This window comes from Nannobrachium achirus, assembly GCF_963921795.1.
Source record: "Nannobrachium achirus genome assembly, chromosome: 6".
In the NCBI taxonomy this organism is placed as follows: Eukaryota; Metazoa; Chordata; class Actinopteri; order Myctophiformes; family Myctophidae; genus Nannobrachium; species Nannobrachium achirus.
In genome coordinates this window covers 29,322,481-29,338,899 of record NC_137815.1, presented here as the reverse complement: position 1 = coordinate 29,338,899, position 16,419 = coordinate 29,322,481, and the positions used below count along the sequence as shown (strand labels likewise).

The following is a 16,419-nucleotide window of genomic DNA, read 5'->3' as shown; positions in this document are numbered from 1 at the left end:
CTGGCTGCACCAGACTCTACAACCAACTGGTAACTTAAAGCAGTGGTTCTCAATCTGTGGGGCGGGACCCAAATTATTTGGGGGGGTCCCCAGATGATTAACGTAATGTGCAACATTATTTTCTCACTCAACAGTAAACAAAGTTTAAGTGCATAGAGGGTATATATGCACATTTCTAAAGTGACAATTGAAGGACCTTTTTAATACCTCTAAAATGACAAATTAAACATGTCCGAATTGTCAAAATGTTAGAGGCAGAAATTGTGAAAATAGATCTACATACTCACAACGCCTCGCGTTGAGCATGTAGATCTGCTATTTTCACAATAGAACAGTGTTCTACAAAATGTAATGCCTGGACTCTTAGTGCTTGTCAGGGTGGGGGGTCCGGGTCCCCTGTTAAAATATGATTATTTTGGGGGTCGCGGCCTGAAAAGGTTGAGAACCACTGACTTAAAGCCACTTTGTTTTTTTGTTTTTAGTTTTTTACTCTGTGATGCTAGGATAATGCAGAGTGCCATCCCCACCGAATTGAGACACATCTGCCATCAGCACACAACTGACATCAGCTGTCAGTTGAATTTATTTTCCAGCATTTTCTTTTCCCTGTGGTGGTGCCTGTAGGATCCACCATCCAGGATCTGGGCTTTTGGGCAAGGTGTTTTTTCCATCTCCAAACATTTTGATGCTACATAATACTATCACTATCCCTCCAGATGGTGCCATAACAACGCAAATCTTTAACCCATTATAAGACCTGAGGCCGGTTCTAAAAAGTCTTCTAAATCCTAACAGTTTTCTGAAAAACGTACGTTGCAATATATCAGTGGTTCTCAAACTTGTTTCATGTCAAGGACCCTCAAAATCATATGTATTTGGCCGCCCCATCACAAAATATGTTGTTCCCTGGGAGATTGGAGTTAAAAATGTTTGCTTAGAAATATATATATTCAAAGATTTTCACAAATTGTCAAAATGTCTCAAAAATGGCAGATCTAAAAGCTTGCAGCGGGCACAAAGTGACAACATACGAGCTTGTAGATATGCTATTTTTGAAGTATAAAATGACAGAGGGGGTTTGATGGCTTGAAGCCCAGTCCACGCACACACACACACACACACACACACACACACACACACACACACACAAGATTTTGCTGTGTGTCGTTGCCACTTGTAAGACAGTTGCAGCAGCAGTCTGAACTCCTGAATGCAGTTTTGGGACTGTCAGAAGTGGTTGGAGTTGCAACTTGTTGCGATGCGAGTTATCTGTGTAGGACTGGGCTGAGACTTTTAATCACACAAACCCTAGCATCCATATGGTGGTGGTAGTGGGGGAAAAAAGGAATAGTCCTAGTTTATAGCCTTGTGGGATCCCAGTCAGCTATGTACCGTATATGTCTGGACACACATACAGGGTACATACAGTAGCTGACTAGCTGTCATCTGTCCTAAAAGGGTATTCTTGGTAAATGGTCAAACTGGGTACACAGTATTGTGTATTATTATTTTATGCTTTAACTATTGAAAAATAGCAGATATACAAGCTCACAGCGCGGCACCGAGTGCCACGCTGCGAGCTTGTAGATCTGCTATTTTTGAAAAATCATGAAAATTTGAATTGAAATGATATTTATTTGGCCACGGACACCCATCTCAAAATATTTTGTTCCAGGGACCACCCAGAAGCAAAATTTGAGTTACAAACCGTTCTCTTTGAAAATACATATATTCAAAGATTTGCACACATTTTCACGACTTTTTCAAAAATAGCAGATCTACAAGCTCGCAGCACGGCACTCGGTGCCGCACTGTGAGCTTGTATATCTGCTGTTTTTCACTGGTTAAAGCATTCAACAATTCTAGGCCTAAAAGGGTTAAGGCTGGCGTAATTGTATTTTTCTCCTTGTTGGCACAGCTTGCAAAAAGATGCAATTATTCTCTCCTACTAACAATGTTCAATTTACAAACCATGTTCCATCTACAGTATGTAGTCAACACCAGATGCACTGTAGTTCATAATCTACACGTCAGGTTGTTGTCATAATCTTCACTTTTCACTGCTAACTAAAGTCACCGTTGACCCATAAGCCTCCTCTGGCCATTGAATTAGTAGTAGCAACCCTGTTCCTCTTTAACCCAGTTAGACCTCAGAGTTAGATTTTAACCACTTTAACCGTTATTTTATGCTTTAACTATTAAACTAGACCAGGTCAACCTGGTTGTGCCAGACCCCCTGTCTGTCATCATCATTTATGACATGCTTTTTGTAGGCATGTCATATACCTAGGCATGTCATCATCATATATACCCTTTATATAGAAAACCCGGACAGACAGACCGACATTTGCTTATGTAGGCCTACCCATTTCATGGGTCTGGCAAAAATAGCAGATATACAAGCTGACCACGCAGCACAGAATCATGACAATTTGACCCCCAAAATTATAGGTATTTGGCCGCCGACCCCCATCTCAAAATATGTTGTTCCAGGGACCCCCAGAAGCAAAGATTTTAGTTACAAATGTTTGCTTTGAAAATGATATATTCAGAGATTTGCACAGAATACACGGGATGGACCAATAACACATTGAGGAATAAAGTTGTGAAAGGTTTAAATCTTTAAGCCTTTTTCTTTTTTTCACAGTGCCTTATTTATTTTTTTAGTACCGGGCTAGATGGACCAATGCACCATACTTTGTTAGCAGAAGAAATGTGTTGTGGGGTTTGGGGTTTATCATAATTATGCTATGCTTACGCTGAGAGGAAAATTACGCCAGCCTCATTCTTTAAGAACAGTCGTGATTTGTTTTAAAAATGTCAAGAGGTCCTTTTAAGATCCAACTCTCCCTTAGGCCTAATACATGCGGTTCTTGCTTCAGCATAAACTGTCTCTAAATCTAATATTTCTAGGGATAGTTTACCTCCAAAAATGTTGATTTAAATAAAGAAAGAAATATTGTTTACATGTATCTCTGAAGATTAATTTCTGGAAGAGTATGATGATGAAGCATTTTGATGACAGCTATTTTTGTGAAGTTTGATGAAAAGCGCCACGCAGCTTTTTCTTTTTTTTAAGTTTGCACTTCTATACCAGTAAATAGGACTTATATCTGGTGATTAAATTAACCTCTTTTTATTTTTTTTGCTTCATTACCATAGGTAAATGAGAAGAAAAACTATTTTGGTGGCAACAAATTATTTTAATTTTCCAAGGGTTATAGTTATATAGTGTACTTGCCAAAGTCACTATTCGGCCATATTGACACTTCTGCCTATTCTTCTGACACTGCTGATTCGTTGTGCCTTATTGCATATGTCCTAAGCCAGTGGTTCTCAAACATTGAAATGTTACCCTAACGGGTCCATTTGGTTCCATTTGTACACTGTCAAAGTTAGAGACTTGGAAGGGTCAATTTAGACCCCCATAAAGGAACTTAGAGAGTCCCTGAAATCCACTTTGAGAACCACTGTCCTAAGCCAATCAAAATGCTTGTTACAATCCAAAAATGACTTGGGCAGAAAGTGCTTTCAAGCCAACTTTTTGAATATAACAAGCATTCTGATAGGCTGAGGACATAGGCAATAAGGCAGGATGAATCAGCAGTGTTAGAAGAGTAGAGTTAGGCACATATAAATACAGATATAAACATGACTTAGGCCAGATGATTTTTTCCCCCCTTTTTTTGCCATTGATTGCCCAAGTCACCTAGATCAGTGGCTCCCAAACCTTTTAGCCCGTGACCCAAAACAAGAGAAATTTGACGTTTGCTCGGGACCCAAACTAGTGAAAACAGCGGATCTACAAGCTCACAATAAGTCGCTTCATGCCACGTTGTGAGCTTGTAGATCGGCTATTTTCACTACTTAAACAGTCGTTTCTAATTTATGGCATAACCTTTTGGTGTTGCTGGTCAATGTCAGTGATGTAAAATGTAAAGAGGTTACAGGAACATTAAAAGCAAAATAAGGTGTAAATGTTTCATATTATAGTCCCGTTGCAATTCAAAATATTTGTCAAGCATTACATTATTATTATTATTTTCATCCATGAACAATTATATCAGTTGAAGCTCCGATACGGTTCATTATTTTTGTATTCTTTATTTTGAACAGAATATGCAAAAGTATTGCAAAAAATATGACAATCATCAGGGTTTAATGTGCAGGACACTTAAAAAATAAGTACATGTACCATTTTTATTAGGGAAATGGGGTGGGGTGGGGTGGGCTGGGCTGCCTGGATGGCAAACTGTAGTTCTAAAATCATTCTTTAGTTGGGTTTGTTTCCCCCTGCTTTCTCTGATTCTTTTGAAATAAAAATGATTTCCTATATGTGCAACTTTGTGTTTTGTGATTCATTCCTTTTTTTCTTTAATAAGTTATACTGGTTTTAAAACATAATATAATATATATATATATATATATATATATATAACATCAGATTCTATATGTTATGTAAAAACTAAACATCTTAATATTTCTGGAGCCCGTAAGCCTGCATAGCATACGTCCCATACCTTCAAATCAAATCAAGTCCATTATTTCTTGTTACTGTAATTCTTCAGAGTGAAGCTTTTTACCTCTTATGGCTTTTCCATTCTGTGACCTCGTGAACTGTTGGTGCTGTGGTTATGGATGGAGAGAGGGCAAGTAAGTCCTCTGCTCCTTAAAAGGGCATGTTTTAGAGTTCTCAGTACATCACGCACCACAACGTTTCAGCCAAGCAATTTGGCCTTCATGACACTGCTCCTACAGATGTTACTTGAACACGACCCGTTACAGCTAAACCCCGCATTCTCTCGCCCTACCTCAGCAATACATTTGCCACGCACACGGAAGGTTCCCAGTTCGATCCCAGGCTCCCCCAGAGTTAGTGTCCGACCTCGAGCAAGACTCTGAACCCCCAGTTGCTCCCGATGAGTAGGCTGGTGCCTTGCATGGTTTCCTCTGGCATCGGTGTGTGATTTGGGTGAAAGTAATGCACAATCATAGTAAAACCTTTGTGCTACTGTATATAAATGCACCATTTGCCATTTACCTCATGTCTGACAGTGAGGCAAACTGTTTATAGTGTTGAAAGCTTCCAGTTCCTTCCTACAACTGTGGAAGCTTTACAGCAGGGGTCTTCAACGTTTTCAGGCCAAGGACCCCTTAGTTGAGAGAGATGAAGCAGGGACCCCCACAACCTGTTCATAGATTCCATATTTTTGACAGCACAATCATCAGTGTATTTTGGAATCATGTCAATTTGTGTTTTCAGATATTTAACCACATGAACCCTCAATACTTAAAAAACATGACCTTTCACTCTGTACTTAGTCTGCTCTTTTTCCCCTCTACACCAAAACTCTTTGCCGAAAATAGCTGATCTACAAGCTTGTAGATCTGCTATTTTTGGCTAAAGTTCTCCGAATATGGACGCTCGGGTTCAAGTGGTTGAATATATAAAAGATGGGGAAAAAGTTTCTATCATACAAAGATTTGGAGGACCCCCTGTAGGGACTCTGAGGACCCCCTAGGGGTCCCAGACCCCCTGTTGAAGACCCCTGCTTTACAGTATACCGTATGTAACATGAAGAAAAACATTAAGAAAGCATAACATTGTTTATAATGTGTTCACCTGACCTGGTTCATATAGTATTTTTCAAATTTTCAAAAGTGTTTGCATTAATCTCCTTAATGTACTAAGTAAACCAGAGCCACATGGTTTTTTACCCACATACTGTTGTGATTGTCTAACCGTTCTTTAAGCTAATTGTATCAACGCCACTAAAACACACATTACTGGTAGTACGATAAAGAATATGATTTGACTCATATGCCTGATGTTTTTATCAATATTTACAATTGCATACATACATGTATAGTAAAATGGCATACATTTTTGCAGATAATAAAATGTTAATTAAATTAATCAATATAAAAGACCTCTCTACTGTATACCTAAAATAGATTTAACATATCAGCAACAGCTGCGTCAGCTTGTGCTCAGTATAGTAGCACCGAAGTCTGATGTCATTTACACATCCTACCTGTCTGGTCCCGTTCTTTCCCTTCATTCTGAATCTCCACAGACTTCTTTTCATATAAGAACTATGTTCCAAAAATAAACAAATAATCTCAGCGGTTTGTCTCAATAGATATGAAGAATCAACTGACGACGAGACTATGGTAGACGATACAGAACCACCTCCCCGACAATATCACAGAGACAGTTTGTTTATTAAGACCACGGTTCTTATACGAGACGATTTTAAGATGACCCAATGTTATTCTCCATAGAAACATTACTTCCAGGAACCAGGGAATGAACGACTGACTCTCTCCCTCTCTCGCTCTCCATCTCTCTCTCTCTCTCTACACACACACACACACACACACACACACACACACACATATATATATACCTGTATATATATATATATATATATATATATATATATATATATATATATACCAGTAAGACTCCCTAATCGGGAGATAAGCGACCGCCAGGTCGCATACACAAACTTTAGAAGGCAATCGTAGCCAATCAGGAGGGAATATGGGAAATGGGACAGATCCATGTTGATGACATGACTTAGAGATACTGTGTGCCGCTTTGCGTGATCTTAGGCCAGAATCTGTAGGAACAGTGTCCAAAAATGTGTTTTGCAAAAGCGGCCTGATGGTGGCGCTAGAAGAGGGCCCCTGTGAGAAATCAGGGGCGGAGGTTGTGATTTGCCATTCAAGGAGTGTGTGTGCAAAGTTTGGCATCGTTAGGGCCAACGGTGGCAGAGATAAGAGTAGGGCCAAAAGTGTGACGTGACGTGACAGACAGAGGGACTGACTGACGGACTGACAGCCGGTGGAGGTTTTGGTAGTAACTGCAACCTGACAGTCGCAATCAGTATATATTCACTACTAAATCGATTACAGCTTGCCTCTTAACCCCTCTATGACATTGTGGAGTGACGTGGAGTCCAGATAGGCCACCAGGCCGCCCTGGTTGGCCCAGAGGTCGGCCCCTTTGCTCCCAGCGCAGGGCTGGTGATAGACCAGTTCTGCCTGGACCACCTCTGCGTCGGTGCCGGACAGACATCGGCTCAGGTCCACCACGCCTCCCCCCAGGGCCCGGAGCAGGGCGTGAGGCGCGCACGAGTCCCACTTAAAGGTGCTTCCCTCCGAGAGCACGTAGGCGTCTGCCAGGCCCTGGATCACGCACAGTATCTTGTAGCCGGCTCCTGAGGCGTAGGTCAGCCTGTCTGGGCCGCCGCACAGTGGAGCCAGAGCCTCCTTCACCACCTGCTTCTCACTGGAGCTGAGGACCACCGACAGAACGCCTCCTCCTCCTCCTCCTCCACTGCCCCCGTCAGGTCTGTCCTTGGGCCGGGAGGAGACCGAGCAGGCTTTGACGTCTCCACACGACACGCCCCAGAAATGCTTCCCTCTCCAGCTGTATTTAATAAGCAAATTAATTCAGATTTTCTTTCTTCTTCTTTTTTTTTTTACCACAAAAGCACTGCTGAGAATTCTGGTTGAGTCAGACTAGAACTCAAATGGGTATTCCTGCATGTCACTGTGTGTTTAGCTGTGGAACTACTAAGCCTCGAGAGGCCTTGGATTAAAGGGATTTTAAAACAAGCTAAGGGGTCCTGCTGTCAGGCACGATTCGGTTTCATAATACAGTTACCAAATGTTGCAACATGCAAATCATAGACATTAAATAACTAATTACCAATTTATTTAAATAACAATTACATTACGAGAATAATTCTACAAAGAAGGGAGTGCCCGCGACTGCCTGCACAAACAAGGAAGTTGCCATGCAAATAAATGGAAGGTACCGAATGGGACCTTAACTACTTGTTTTTAGGTGAGAAGTAAATCTTGTATAAGCCCTATATGGGTTTCCTTTCTCACCTTGTTTCTGTCTTTTAATAATGTTATCTTTTTACTGTTTTTATTTTGTGCGAATAAATTAAACAAAAACAAGAAGACGTAATATCTGCCTACTAACAGTAAATGCAATCATGGAGTACAGCAAATACTGAAAACAAGACCTTGACAAGACTATGAGGTCCATGTGGTTGTTTATGAGTATGAGTATATATCTTGGGGCGTGGGAAAAATCACATTCACTGGGAATAGAGTGGATATTCAAAAACATAGTGAAAGTAAAACTCCATACTCCATCAACACAAAAACAGAGCACGACCATTTTTGTTCATGAAGGGGCAGAGAGAAGCAAATAAAGCTTCTCTCTGCCCCACGTTAAACAGGTTGTTTAACGTTTTCATAATCACAGTGTTGTCTTTTCCACTTACCAACCGGTTGCCAGATCCTTGAAGTTGAAAGGCTGATTGATGACGCCCATGACAGGTTCTCCTGTGTTCCTCAGATAAACCCCGATGAGAACCAAGGCACAGTGCAGACCTGAAGGAGACAGGTGACCTTCCTCCAACACCTCCTCTCGACCTTCAATGTATTGGCTCGTAGCGTCTAGAATAAAATACAATTCAGACAAAGAGAGAAAATTCACAAAACAAGAAAATATTCAAGGATTGAATTCCTTGGGAATGCACAAGACATTTTGTAACTGATCAATGTAGTGATCTAGAATTTTAGCCACGGATGATTACAAAATAATTTGGGGACATACATACTGTACATACTTATAGACCAGGGTTCCCCAATTAGTTTTCCCCAAGGGCCGAATTATGTCTAGGGTACCAAGCCGAGGGCCACAACATTGCAGGGGCCGACGGTGGCGTTCCCGCTACTCCAGCGACAGTTCAGATATCGTTGTTGTCGGGTGAAAATCTTGTATGTCCAAAACCGTTCGTTTTGCATTTATCATTTAAAAAAAGATTTAAACTAGTGAAAACAGCCGATCTACAAGCACACGGTGCGAGGCGTTGTGTGTTTGTAGATCTGCTGTTTTCACTACTTTTGTGTGACGGCCTTGAAGCAGGGCTTTACTTTGCGAAAGAACGTACAAATTTGGAGATAGGTTTCCACCCGACAACGACGATCCTCCTGAAATTCTATTGCAGTTTATAAAGCCTTTAACTTACCAATAGGATCAATCCAGATGCCGATCTCAGAGGGGCTAAAGGGCACATCAAGACCCTGGGGTCCTGTGTCACTCTGTGTCACTGGGTCTTGGTGGATGGCCCGTGCCAGGAGAGACGCTGCCATGTTGTCACCGTCCAGTACGGTGGCCAGGAGCGCTGCTGTCTCCACCTCTGTCGCACACACGGTCACTGTCACACTCTCTCCTAATGGAGCGTGTGTGAGGGGGAAAGAAAGAGAGAGAGCGAGAAAGAGACTGTTATGACCACTGGGTCTAGGGCAGGGGTTTTCAAAGTGGGTGACGGGGCACCCCTGGGTGCCATGACAGCAGTCCAGGGGTGCCGCGAGATCATTTGATAATATTTGGAATTTATTTGGACACTTGAAAAAATATTATTTACCCGTATTTTCCGGACTATAAGGCGCACTTAAAAGCCTTTAATTTTCTCAAAAAACTACAGTGCGCCTTATAGTCCAGTGCGCCTTATATATGGATCATTCATTGACATTGACATTCCCTTTAGCACAGCTCCATCTGTTGGATGCATAACGCAACGGTAGCGTCTATTATGTGCGCCTTATAGTCAGGTGCGCCTTATATATGAAAACAGTTTGAAAATAGACCATTCATTGACAGTGCGCCTTATAGTCAGGTGCGCCTTATAGTCCAGAAAATACTGTAGTATAATTTTAAACTTGAAGTACAAAGTTATTTTCAGTCAGTTCTAACCAAAATGGCTATTATCTCAATGTGTCCTCGCAACATAATCACTAAAATATCGTCAAGTATCTCCAAGTTTCAAATGTGTACGTCTTTTGCCCTGCTTCATCATACAAGACCGTCACACAAAACTAGTGAAAACAGCCGATCTACAAGCAGTGCTTGTAGATCTGCTGTTTTCACTAGTTTAGTACATTGTATAGATGATAAATACAAAACGAACGGTTTTGGACATACAAGGTTTCCACCCGACAACGACGATGTGCTATAAATATAAGGTGCTGGGAGTAAAAATTATAATGTAGGGGTGCCTCGGATTAAAATAATATTTATGGGGTGCCCTGAGACAAAAAAGTTTGGGAACCCCTGGTCTAGGGGTGTAGGGGCACAACAAAGGCAAGGTGTTTCAAGCCAAAACGTATGTTTTATTACAATGGAATTTGTTTTAGACATACGTGGGATCAGCGCTGAGCAGGAACCAAATCAAAGAAACAAAAAAGTCAAAAACTAAACAAAAAGGCACTTCCTTAACCACTTGGGAACCCCCAACTCTGGCTGCCTAACTAATGCTTAAAATAGCAATAAATAAAACCTATCCTACCTCACTACTCTAGTCTTACCTGCACAAAAAGAAGAAAAAAAAACATAATTAGTGGAATAAGAAAATATTTATGCAGCTAATATGAGTATCTTTGAACATACAGTCTGGCATATACCATACTATACAGAGGCGTGAAATATATTCAATAAAAGGTTTCATATAATAGTTAATAAGCAATTATGCTTCTTTAAATCAGCAGCCCATACGCATCATCACCAGACTATTAATGTTATTGACCATGTCCAATTTGTTTAATCTAATAAATCTATATAAAAGGATTGACACAGAACAGTAACTGCATCTGGTTCTAGATATCTGGGATTAAGTAAACCAAGTCACTGATCCAGCTTTAACCAATCAAGCAGCTTGTTATACAACTTTGAGTCCAGATGGTGCAATACCATTTATTTTTTTTAAACAATCATCATCTTGACCTTTCAGTTTGACATTTTGTCATTCAGCACATACTGCCTTTGAGCTATTTAGAGCTAACAGAAGTTACAGCTTAATCTTCAAAGCGGGCTAGTAGAGGGAACGCTTGAAATGTAGTAACCTCAATGCCCATTTGTCATTTCACTTCTTAAGTATTATGTAGCCCTGAACTTAAATTCTTGATGTTCAAGTGCAGACTCGTCACTGTCAAGGAACTGTATTTGAAAGTATTAAAAGTCTGAAAGTGTAAGAAGAAAGTAATTACCAAGCCCATTTTCAAACTTGTTGGACTCCTCTCCGTGTATGAAGTCAGTCATTTCAGGGAACTGAACAGAAAGAAAGGAAGGGCAGGAGATTAATATAAATACTCTTCACATGATATCGCATCAAGAACTCTCCGATATTCTTTGTGAGAGCTCCTATAAGGCAGTGGTTCTCAAACATCTTTCATGTCAAAGGACTCCCAAAATTATAGGTATCCAACTATCCTGGATCCTATAAAACTATACCTGGGCTCCAACGTCATGACGGATCATCTCCTGGATCACCACGTCAGCGAGCGTCTTGAAGTCCTGGACAAACTTCTTGTTTTTATCGTCTCCGGTCTTCTCCTGGACCAGCAGCTGGAAGAGCAGGGCTTCCTGCCTGCACACCCGCGCCACGTTAGCGGCTTTCTCAGCCACTCGAAGCAGCAGCCGGAGTACCTCAGCCATGGAGAGGATGAGCGGAGGGGGCTGACGCTGGAGAGGGAGAGAGAGACAGAAAGTACATCAGCCATGGAGTAGGGCATTCACCAAATATTTGAATATTCGAATATCAAAGTCACTATTCGACGTTGTTCACCAAAGTCGAATATTCGCTTATTTTTTTTATTTTTATTTTTTTATTGTTTTCTCTCTCTATATATAAATATATCGTTTATAGGAAGATAGGAAGTCATAAGAATGAGTTGTTAATGCTCCTGGTGGATGAATTTGTTAATGCTCTATACCAGGGGTTCTCAAACCTTTTTAGGCTGTGACCCCCAAACTAAACATATTTGAACTGGGGACCCCCACCCTGACAAGCACTTGGAATTGTAGGTATTACATTTAATGTGACTCAGTTCCGCAGATAAATATTGTGAAAATAGCAGATCTACATGCTCACAACGCCTCGCGTTGTGAGCATGTAGATGGGCTATTTTCACAATGTTCGCCTCTTGCTTAATTAATATTTGACAGTTTGGCCAGTCCTGTCGAATATTCGACTATTCGAATACTTTGAGGTCGAATAATTTGAATACTAAAAATCACTATTCGTGAATGCCCTACCATGGAGAGAGGATGAGAGGAGGGGACTGGAGGGGAAGAGAGAAACTTAGGAATAAAATGTTCATAAAAACTTCAAATGGACCCTTATGGTCCATTGGTTTCATTTTACTCTCTCAAGAGTTAAATATCTAAAAGGGTCCATTTGGTTACCAACTCTCCATCATTTAGCTGGGGCCCACCTGGAAACCCCCCCCCCCCCCCCCCTCAAGGACTACTAGTGGTCCCCGGACCACTGATTGAGAACCACTGCAATAGAGAAAGGCCGCCACAGACAGACCCCACTCCCAAGGGAAGACAGACTATGCACCCACTGCACACAAAATGTGATGGAAACAAAGCAACACTTTCTAACCACCTGCCCAGTGCCCACTATACCAAGACAGAGACACATACTTCCCACAGATTACACACACACAAAGTGAGTTTGAAAACATGACCGACAAAAAAAAAGAAGAAAAAAAAGAAAACTCCCATACCTAGTGCTTACTGGGAGAAATACAACAATGTTCGAACACAGCAGCAAGATTTGTGAACTGCTGCGATAAATGTATATAACAACCAATGTGACATAGCTGTTTACACAATGCTGTAACCCAGGCCCTCCAGTATATACATTCCCCATTCTTAAACAGTTTGTATTGCATTTTGAGACTTGCTTTGGCAATGTAGTCCAAACGTTTGCTTTCTCATGCCAATAAATCTCATTTGAAATTGACACACACACACACACACACACACACACACACACACACACACACACACACACACACACACACACAGGTAGAAAGAAGGAGAGAGAGAGGGAGGGAGAGAGAGAGACAGACAGACAGACAGACAGACAGACAGACAGACAGACAGACAGACAGACAGACAGACAGACAGACAGAGATTGTCTTAATTCTAAGGCACTGATCTAATTATAGCATGGAAACCGAAAATAGGCCATTTCTGAGGTGAAAGGGTGTTGAGGAGAAATAAAAAAGTGGGACAATTTCTAATGTAGACTAGTCCACCGGGCATTTCCACTTTTAGCTGATCGTGCCAGTTTGGTAGACCAACTGATAATAATGACATAATAATACATGGATAATAACACTGCCACTGCTCCAAAGAATCGGGAATATATACATAATTCCTGTGGGGGGGAAAACAACGCCGCCGAATAATCAATAATGACAAACTATAACATGATGAAAAGAACAGGACGGCTGCTTGCCACTAGTGAGGTTAATGGAAATATATATGCAAACTCTGCTTTCTTACCCGAAAAGCTACTGTAGGTGAACGGATCTGTCCAGTTCCTGGTGTGTGTGTGGGAAGTGGCGCTTCCTCAATCCCAGCCGCACAGAACGTATACTAACGTAGTAAACAGGCGTGATGACCCGAATTTATACTATGTTAATACAGTTAGTAATAATAATATATCAATCCATTTGGTCGCTGGTTTCATTACATCACACATGAGAGTTTCCTATCGGAAGGGCGTTACGTTTTTTTTCTTCCTACAAGGTCGAGGAGGGGGCGGGTCTTAAAGGTACACACACACACACACACGCACGCACGCACGCACACACACACACACACACACACACACACACACACACACACACACACACACACACCGCTGTGTACACGCCAGACGCCACCACTCAGTCACCAACACATGACAACAAACATGTTGAGTTCATTGATAAAAACCATAGTCCCCTGGCTGGGTGGGAACTAAGGGACACCCTGCCTGGGTCTGTCACTGATTCTCAAGCTTTTTCCATTTTAAGGATGCCTTATACCACCATATTTGTTTTGATATCACACTGTAATAATTTGATTAACTCTGTATTACTCTCATGAAAAAGTGGGCCTACCTGTTGTATCCGAACCCGTCTGTCAGCTGTGTCCCTTTTGTGCCCATATATGGAGATCTTTGCATCTATCTGTCTGTGTGCCTTTTATGCCCATGGAGATCTCTGTATGTATCTGTCAGTCAGGTCTACTGTACTAACTGGGGGCTAGGGCTAATATGCATATCACAAGTTGCCATTTGCCTCACACCCACTGACTGTTGTGGGTGTCCTTTCAGGGGGGCACACCCCACCTTCATAGACAAAGCACTGGTTTGCCCTGGCCAGGGGTAAGACACCTCCTTTGTGTTTATTCCTGCTAAGAAATTACAATATCATAAAGTGACTGTAAGGAGATGGGCTGAGGGGAAGGATGCGAGGCTGAAGCCTTGTGAGGGGAGATGCTATTGGCTTGCTCAATACTTCATTATTTTAAATAAATGAACTTGTATATATTAACATAAACATATTATTTCCATAACACTGCAAGTTTGAAGTTGGTCCCTTGCATTTATGCACATTTATGCACCATATATGGACATAGCGTGCATATCTATGGGCGTATCCGTGGCTCCAGACAACCGGATCTCCACAATATACCTATATATAGGCGTATTGTGGTTATGTCTGAGTCACGGTGACATGCCTATGGCGTATCGGGTTTGTTTATGCTTATGTCTGAGTCATAATGGCTGTCTGCCTGCCCTCCCATTGCCAATAGGATCTGAAAGTGATAGACGGCTACAAGTTATTACCATTAATGTGATAGGCCCGCCCTTTACGGTCTACATGTGGCGGGCCGCTCAATCCGATATGCACAGGCTCACAGCTCACACACAGTTATTGTCTGATAGTATTGTATGTACCAAGTTTGGTTTGAATTGCTCAACAACAAAACCTTCAGGAAAAAAAGGATTATGCTAATGAGCAAAACACCTATTATGCCAGACTTGGTATTTGTTTGACGTACAAGTACATATTATAATTCCTACAAAATTTGGTGTGAATCGGACAAACAGCATAGAAGTTGGAACACATTGTATTTTCATATTGAACTTTAAGCCCCACCAAAGTTACATTTTGTTGGATGCATGAAACTATTATCTTTAAAGATTGTACCCACTTCAGCAACTACACTCCAACCTCATATTTAGATTGATGAGGCCTGGACTATCCATGTCTGCACTGCAAACCTTCATGTCATTCTATGGAACCATTACGAGAGAGAAACACACTTTTGAATTTTATGGCACCCCTGTGGACAATTTTGGATGTGCTTTGGCAGCCATTAGTCCAGTATCGAGTTTCTCAGTTATGGCCATTTATGTGACAGAGGCCATGCCTGGTTTCAAATTAATTGGCGTGCAGATCACTTAGCTATAGTCTGATATCACTGGTTTATGGTTAACAAGAACATACCACTGAACACCCTACACTGAAATAGTAGTAGGCCTAGGCTACGAGGTCCCCCGGGTGTTGGGCATTTCAATACACTTTGCAAAAGGCTGTTATTGAGATGTGTCGTAAATAAGTAGGCTATATACCAGTTCAATACCATTTAGTAGGCGTTAGCCTCGCATAGCCAGATATTAGTCTGGTTCTTCTCTGTGTTTTTCTTTTTCCAAGGGGCGGTTACAAAAAGATTCAAACAGAATTCTGGTTAGACCTACAACCAATCAGAGTAGCGCAAAGGTGATACGCCCACCATACATTTGCATACTGGGCTCTGGTTGGTGTCAGTGTTCTTTTTCCAAGGGACGGTTACAAAAAGATTCCAACCTACAACCAATTATAGTAGTGCAAAGGTGATATGCCACCCTACAGTTGTATACTGGGCCCTGGTTGGTTTCTCACAACCTAAAGCCTCCCCTACATTTGCATAGGTTGGTTCCTAACGACTTGTGAGCCGTGAAACATTCAGACCTAATCTGCCAAGGGCAATTTTCCTTTGCAATGGCAGATTCGTCTGGCTATACGTGAGGATAATGTGATGTGTGGTCTACATTGAAAATATGTGAATGATTGACAATATCATACCCTGGTTGGATGGTAGTTAACCTTAAACTGGAAAAAATCTGCTTTTATCACAGTATAGTCCTTGCAGTTATAATAAGATGTTTAGGCAAATATACTTAGCTCTCAATCATGCATATCATGATATGACTATGGGCTATATTTTCCTTATCCCTTATCCCTAAACTCTTTGCCATTTTTCCTGATTTTGAAAATATTTTTTTTATATTTCAAATAGCTGTTCTACGAGCTCACAACGTGTCGATGTGGTCTATTCCATATAAAAATATATGTACAGGTAAGTATATAAAAACGTTTTTCAAAATAGTAAAAAAAAATACAAAGAAGAGTAGGGATAAGGGGTAAAGCTGGTTGCACACTGCTGCGTTTTTCGGGCCGAATATCGGAGTGAATTTCGGAGCACGCAAATAAAAAAATCAA

At 41.3% G+C, this 16,419-nt stretch overlaps 1 protein-coding gene across 1 annotated transcript; it reads right to left on the bottom strand.

The window, feature by feature from the left end:
• Window positions 1-6,548: 6,548 nt before the first annotated feature.
• Window positions 6,549-13,561, bottom strand: inpp1 (inositol polyphosphate-1-phosphatase). The gene is made up of 6 exons (XM_080728424.1): window positions 13,388-13,561; window positions 11,321-11,551; window positions 11,077-11,137; window positions 9,060-9,263; window positions 8,310-8,484; window positions 6,549-7,438 (listed from the first exon to the last, which is right to left on the bottom strand). The coding sequence occupies exons 2-6, from the start codon at window positions 11,522-11,524 to the stop codon at window positions 6,916-6,918; spliced, it is 1,167 nt and encodes a 388-aa protein (XP_080584550.1). The 5' UTR covers window positions 11,525-11,551; window positions 13,388-13,561; the 3' UTR covers window positions 6,549-6,915.
• Between the last annotated feature and the right edge of the window lie 2,858 nt (window positions 13,562-16,419).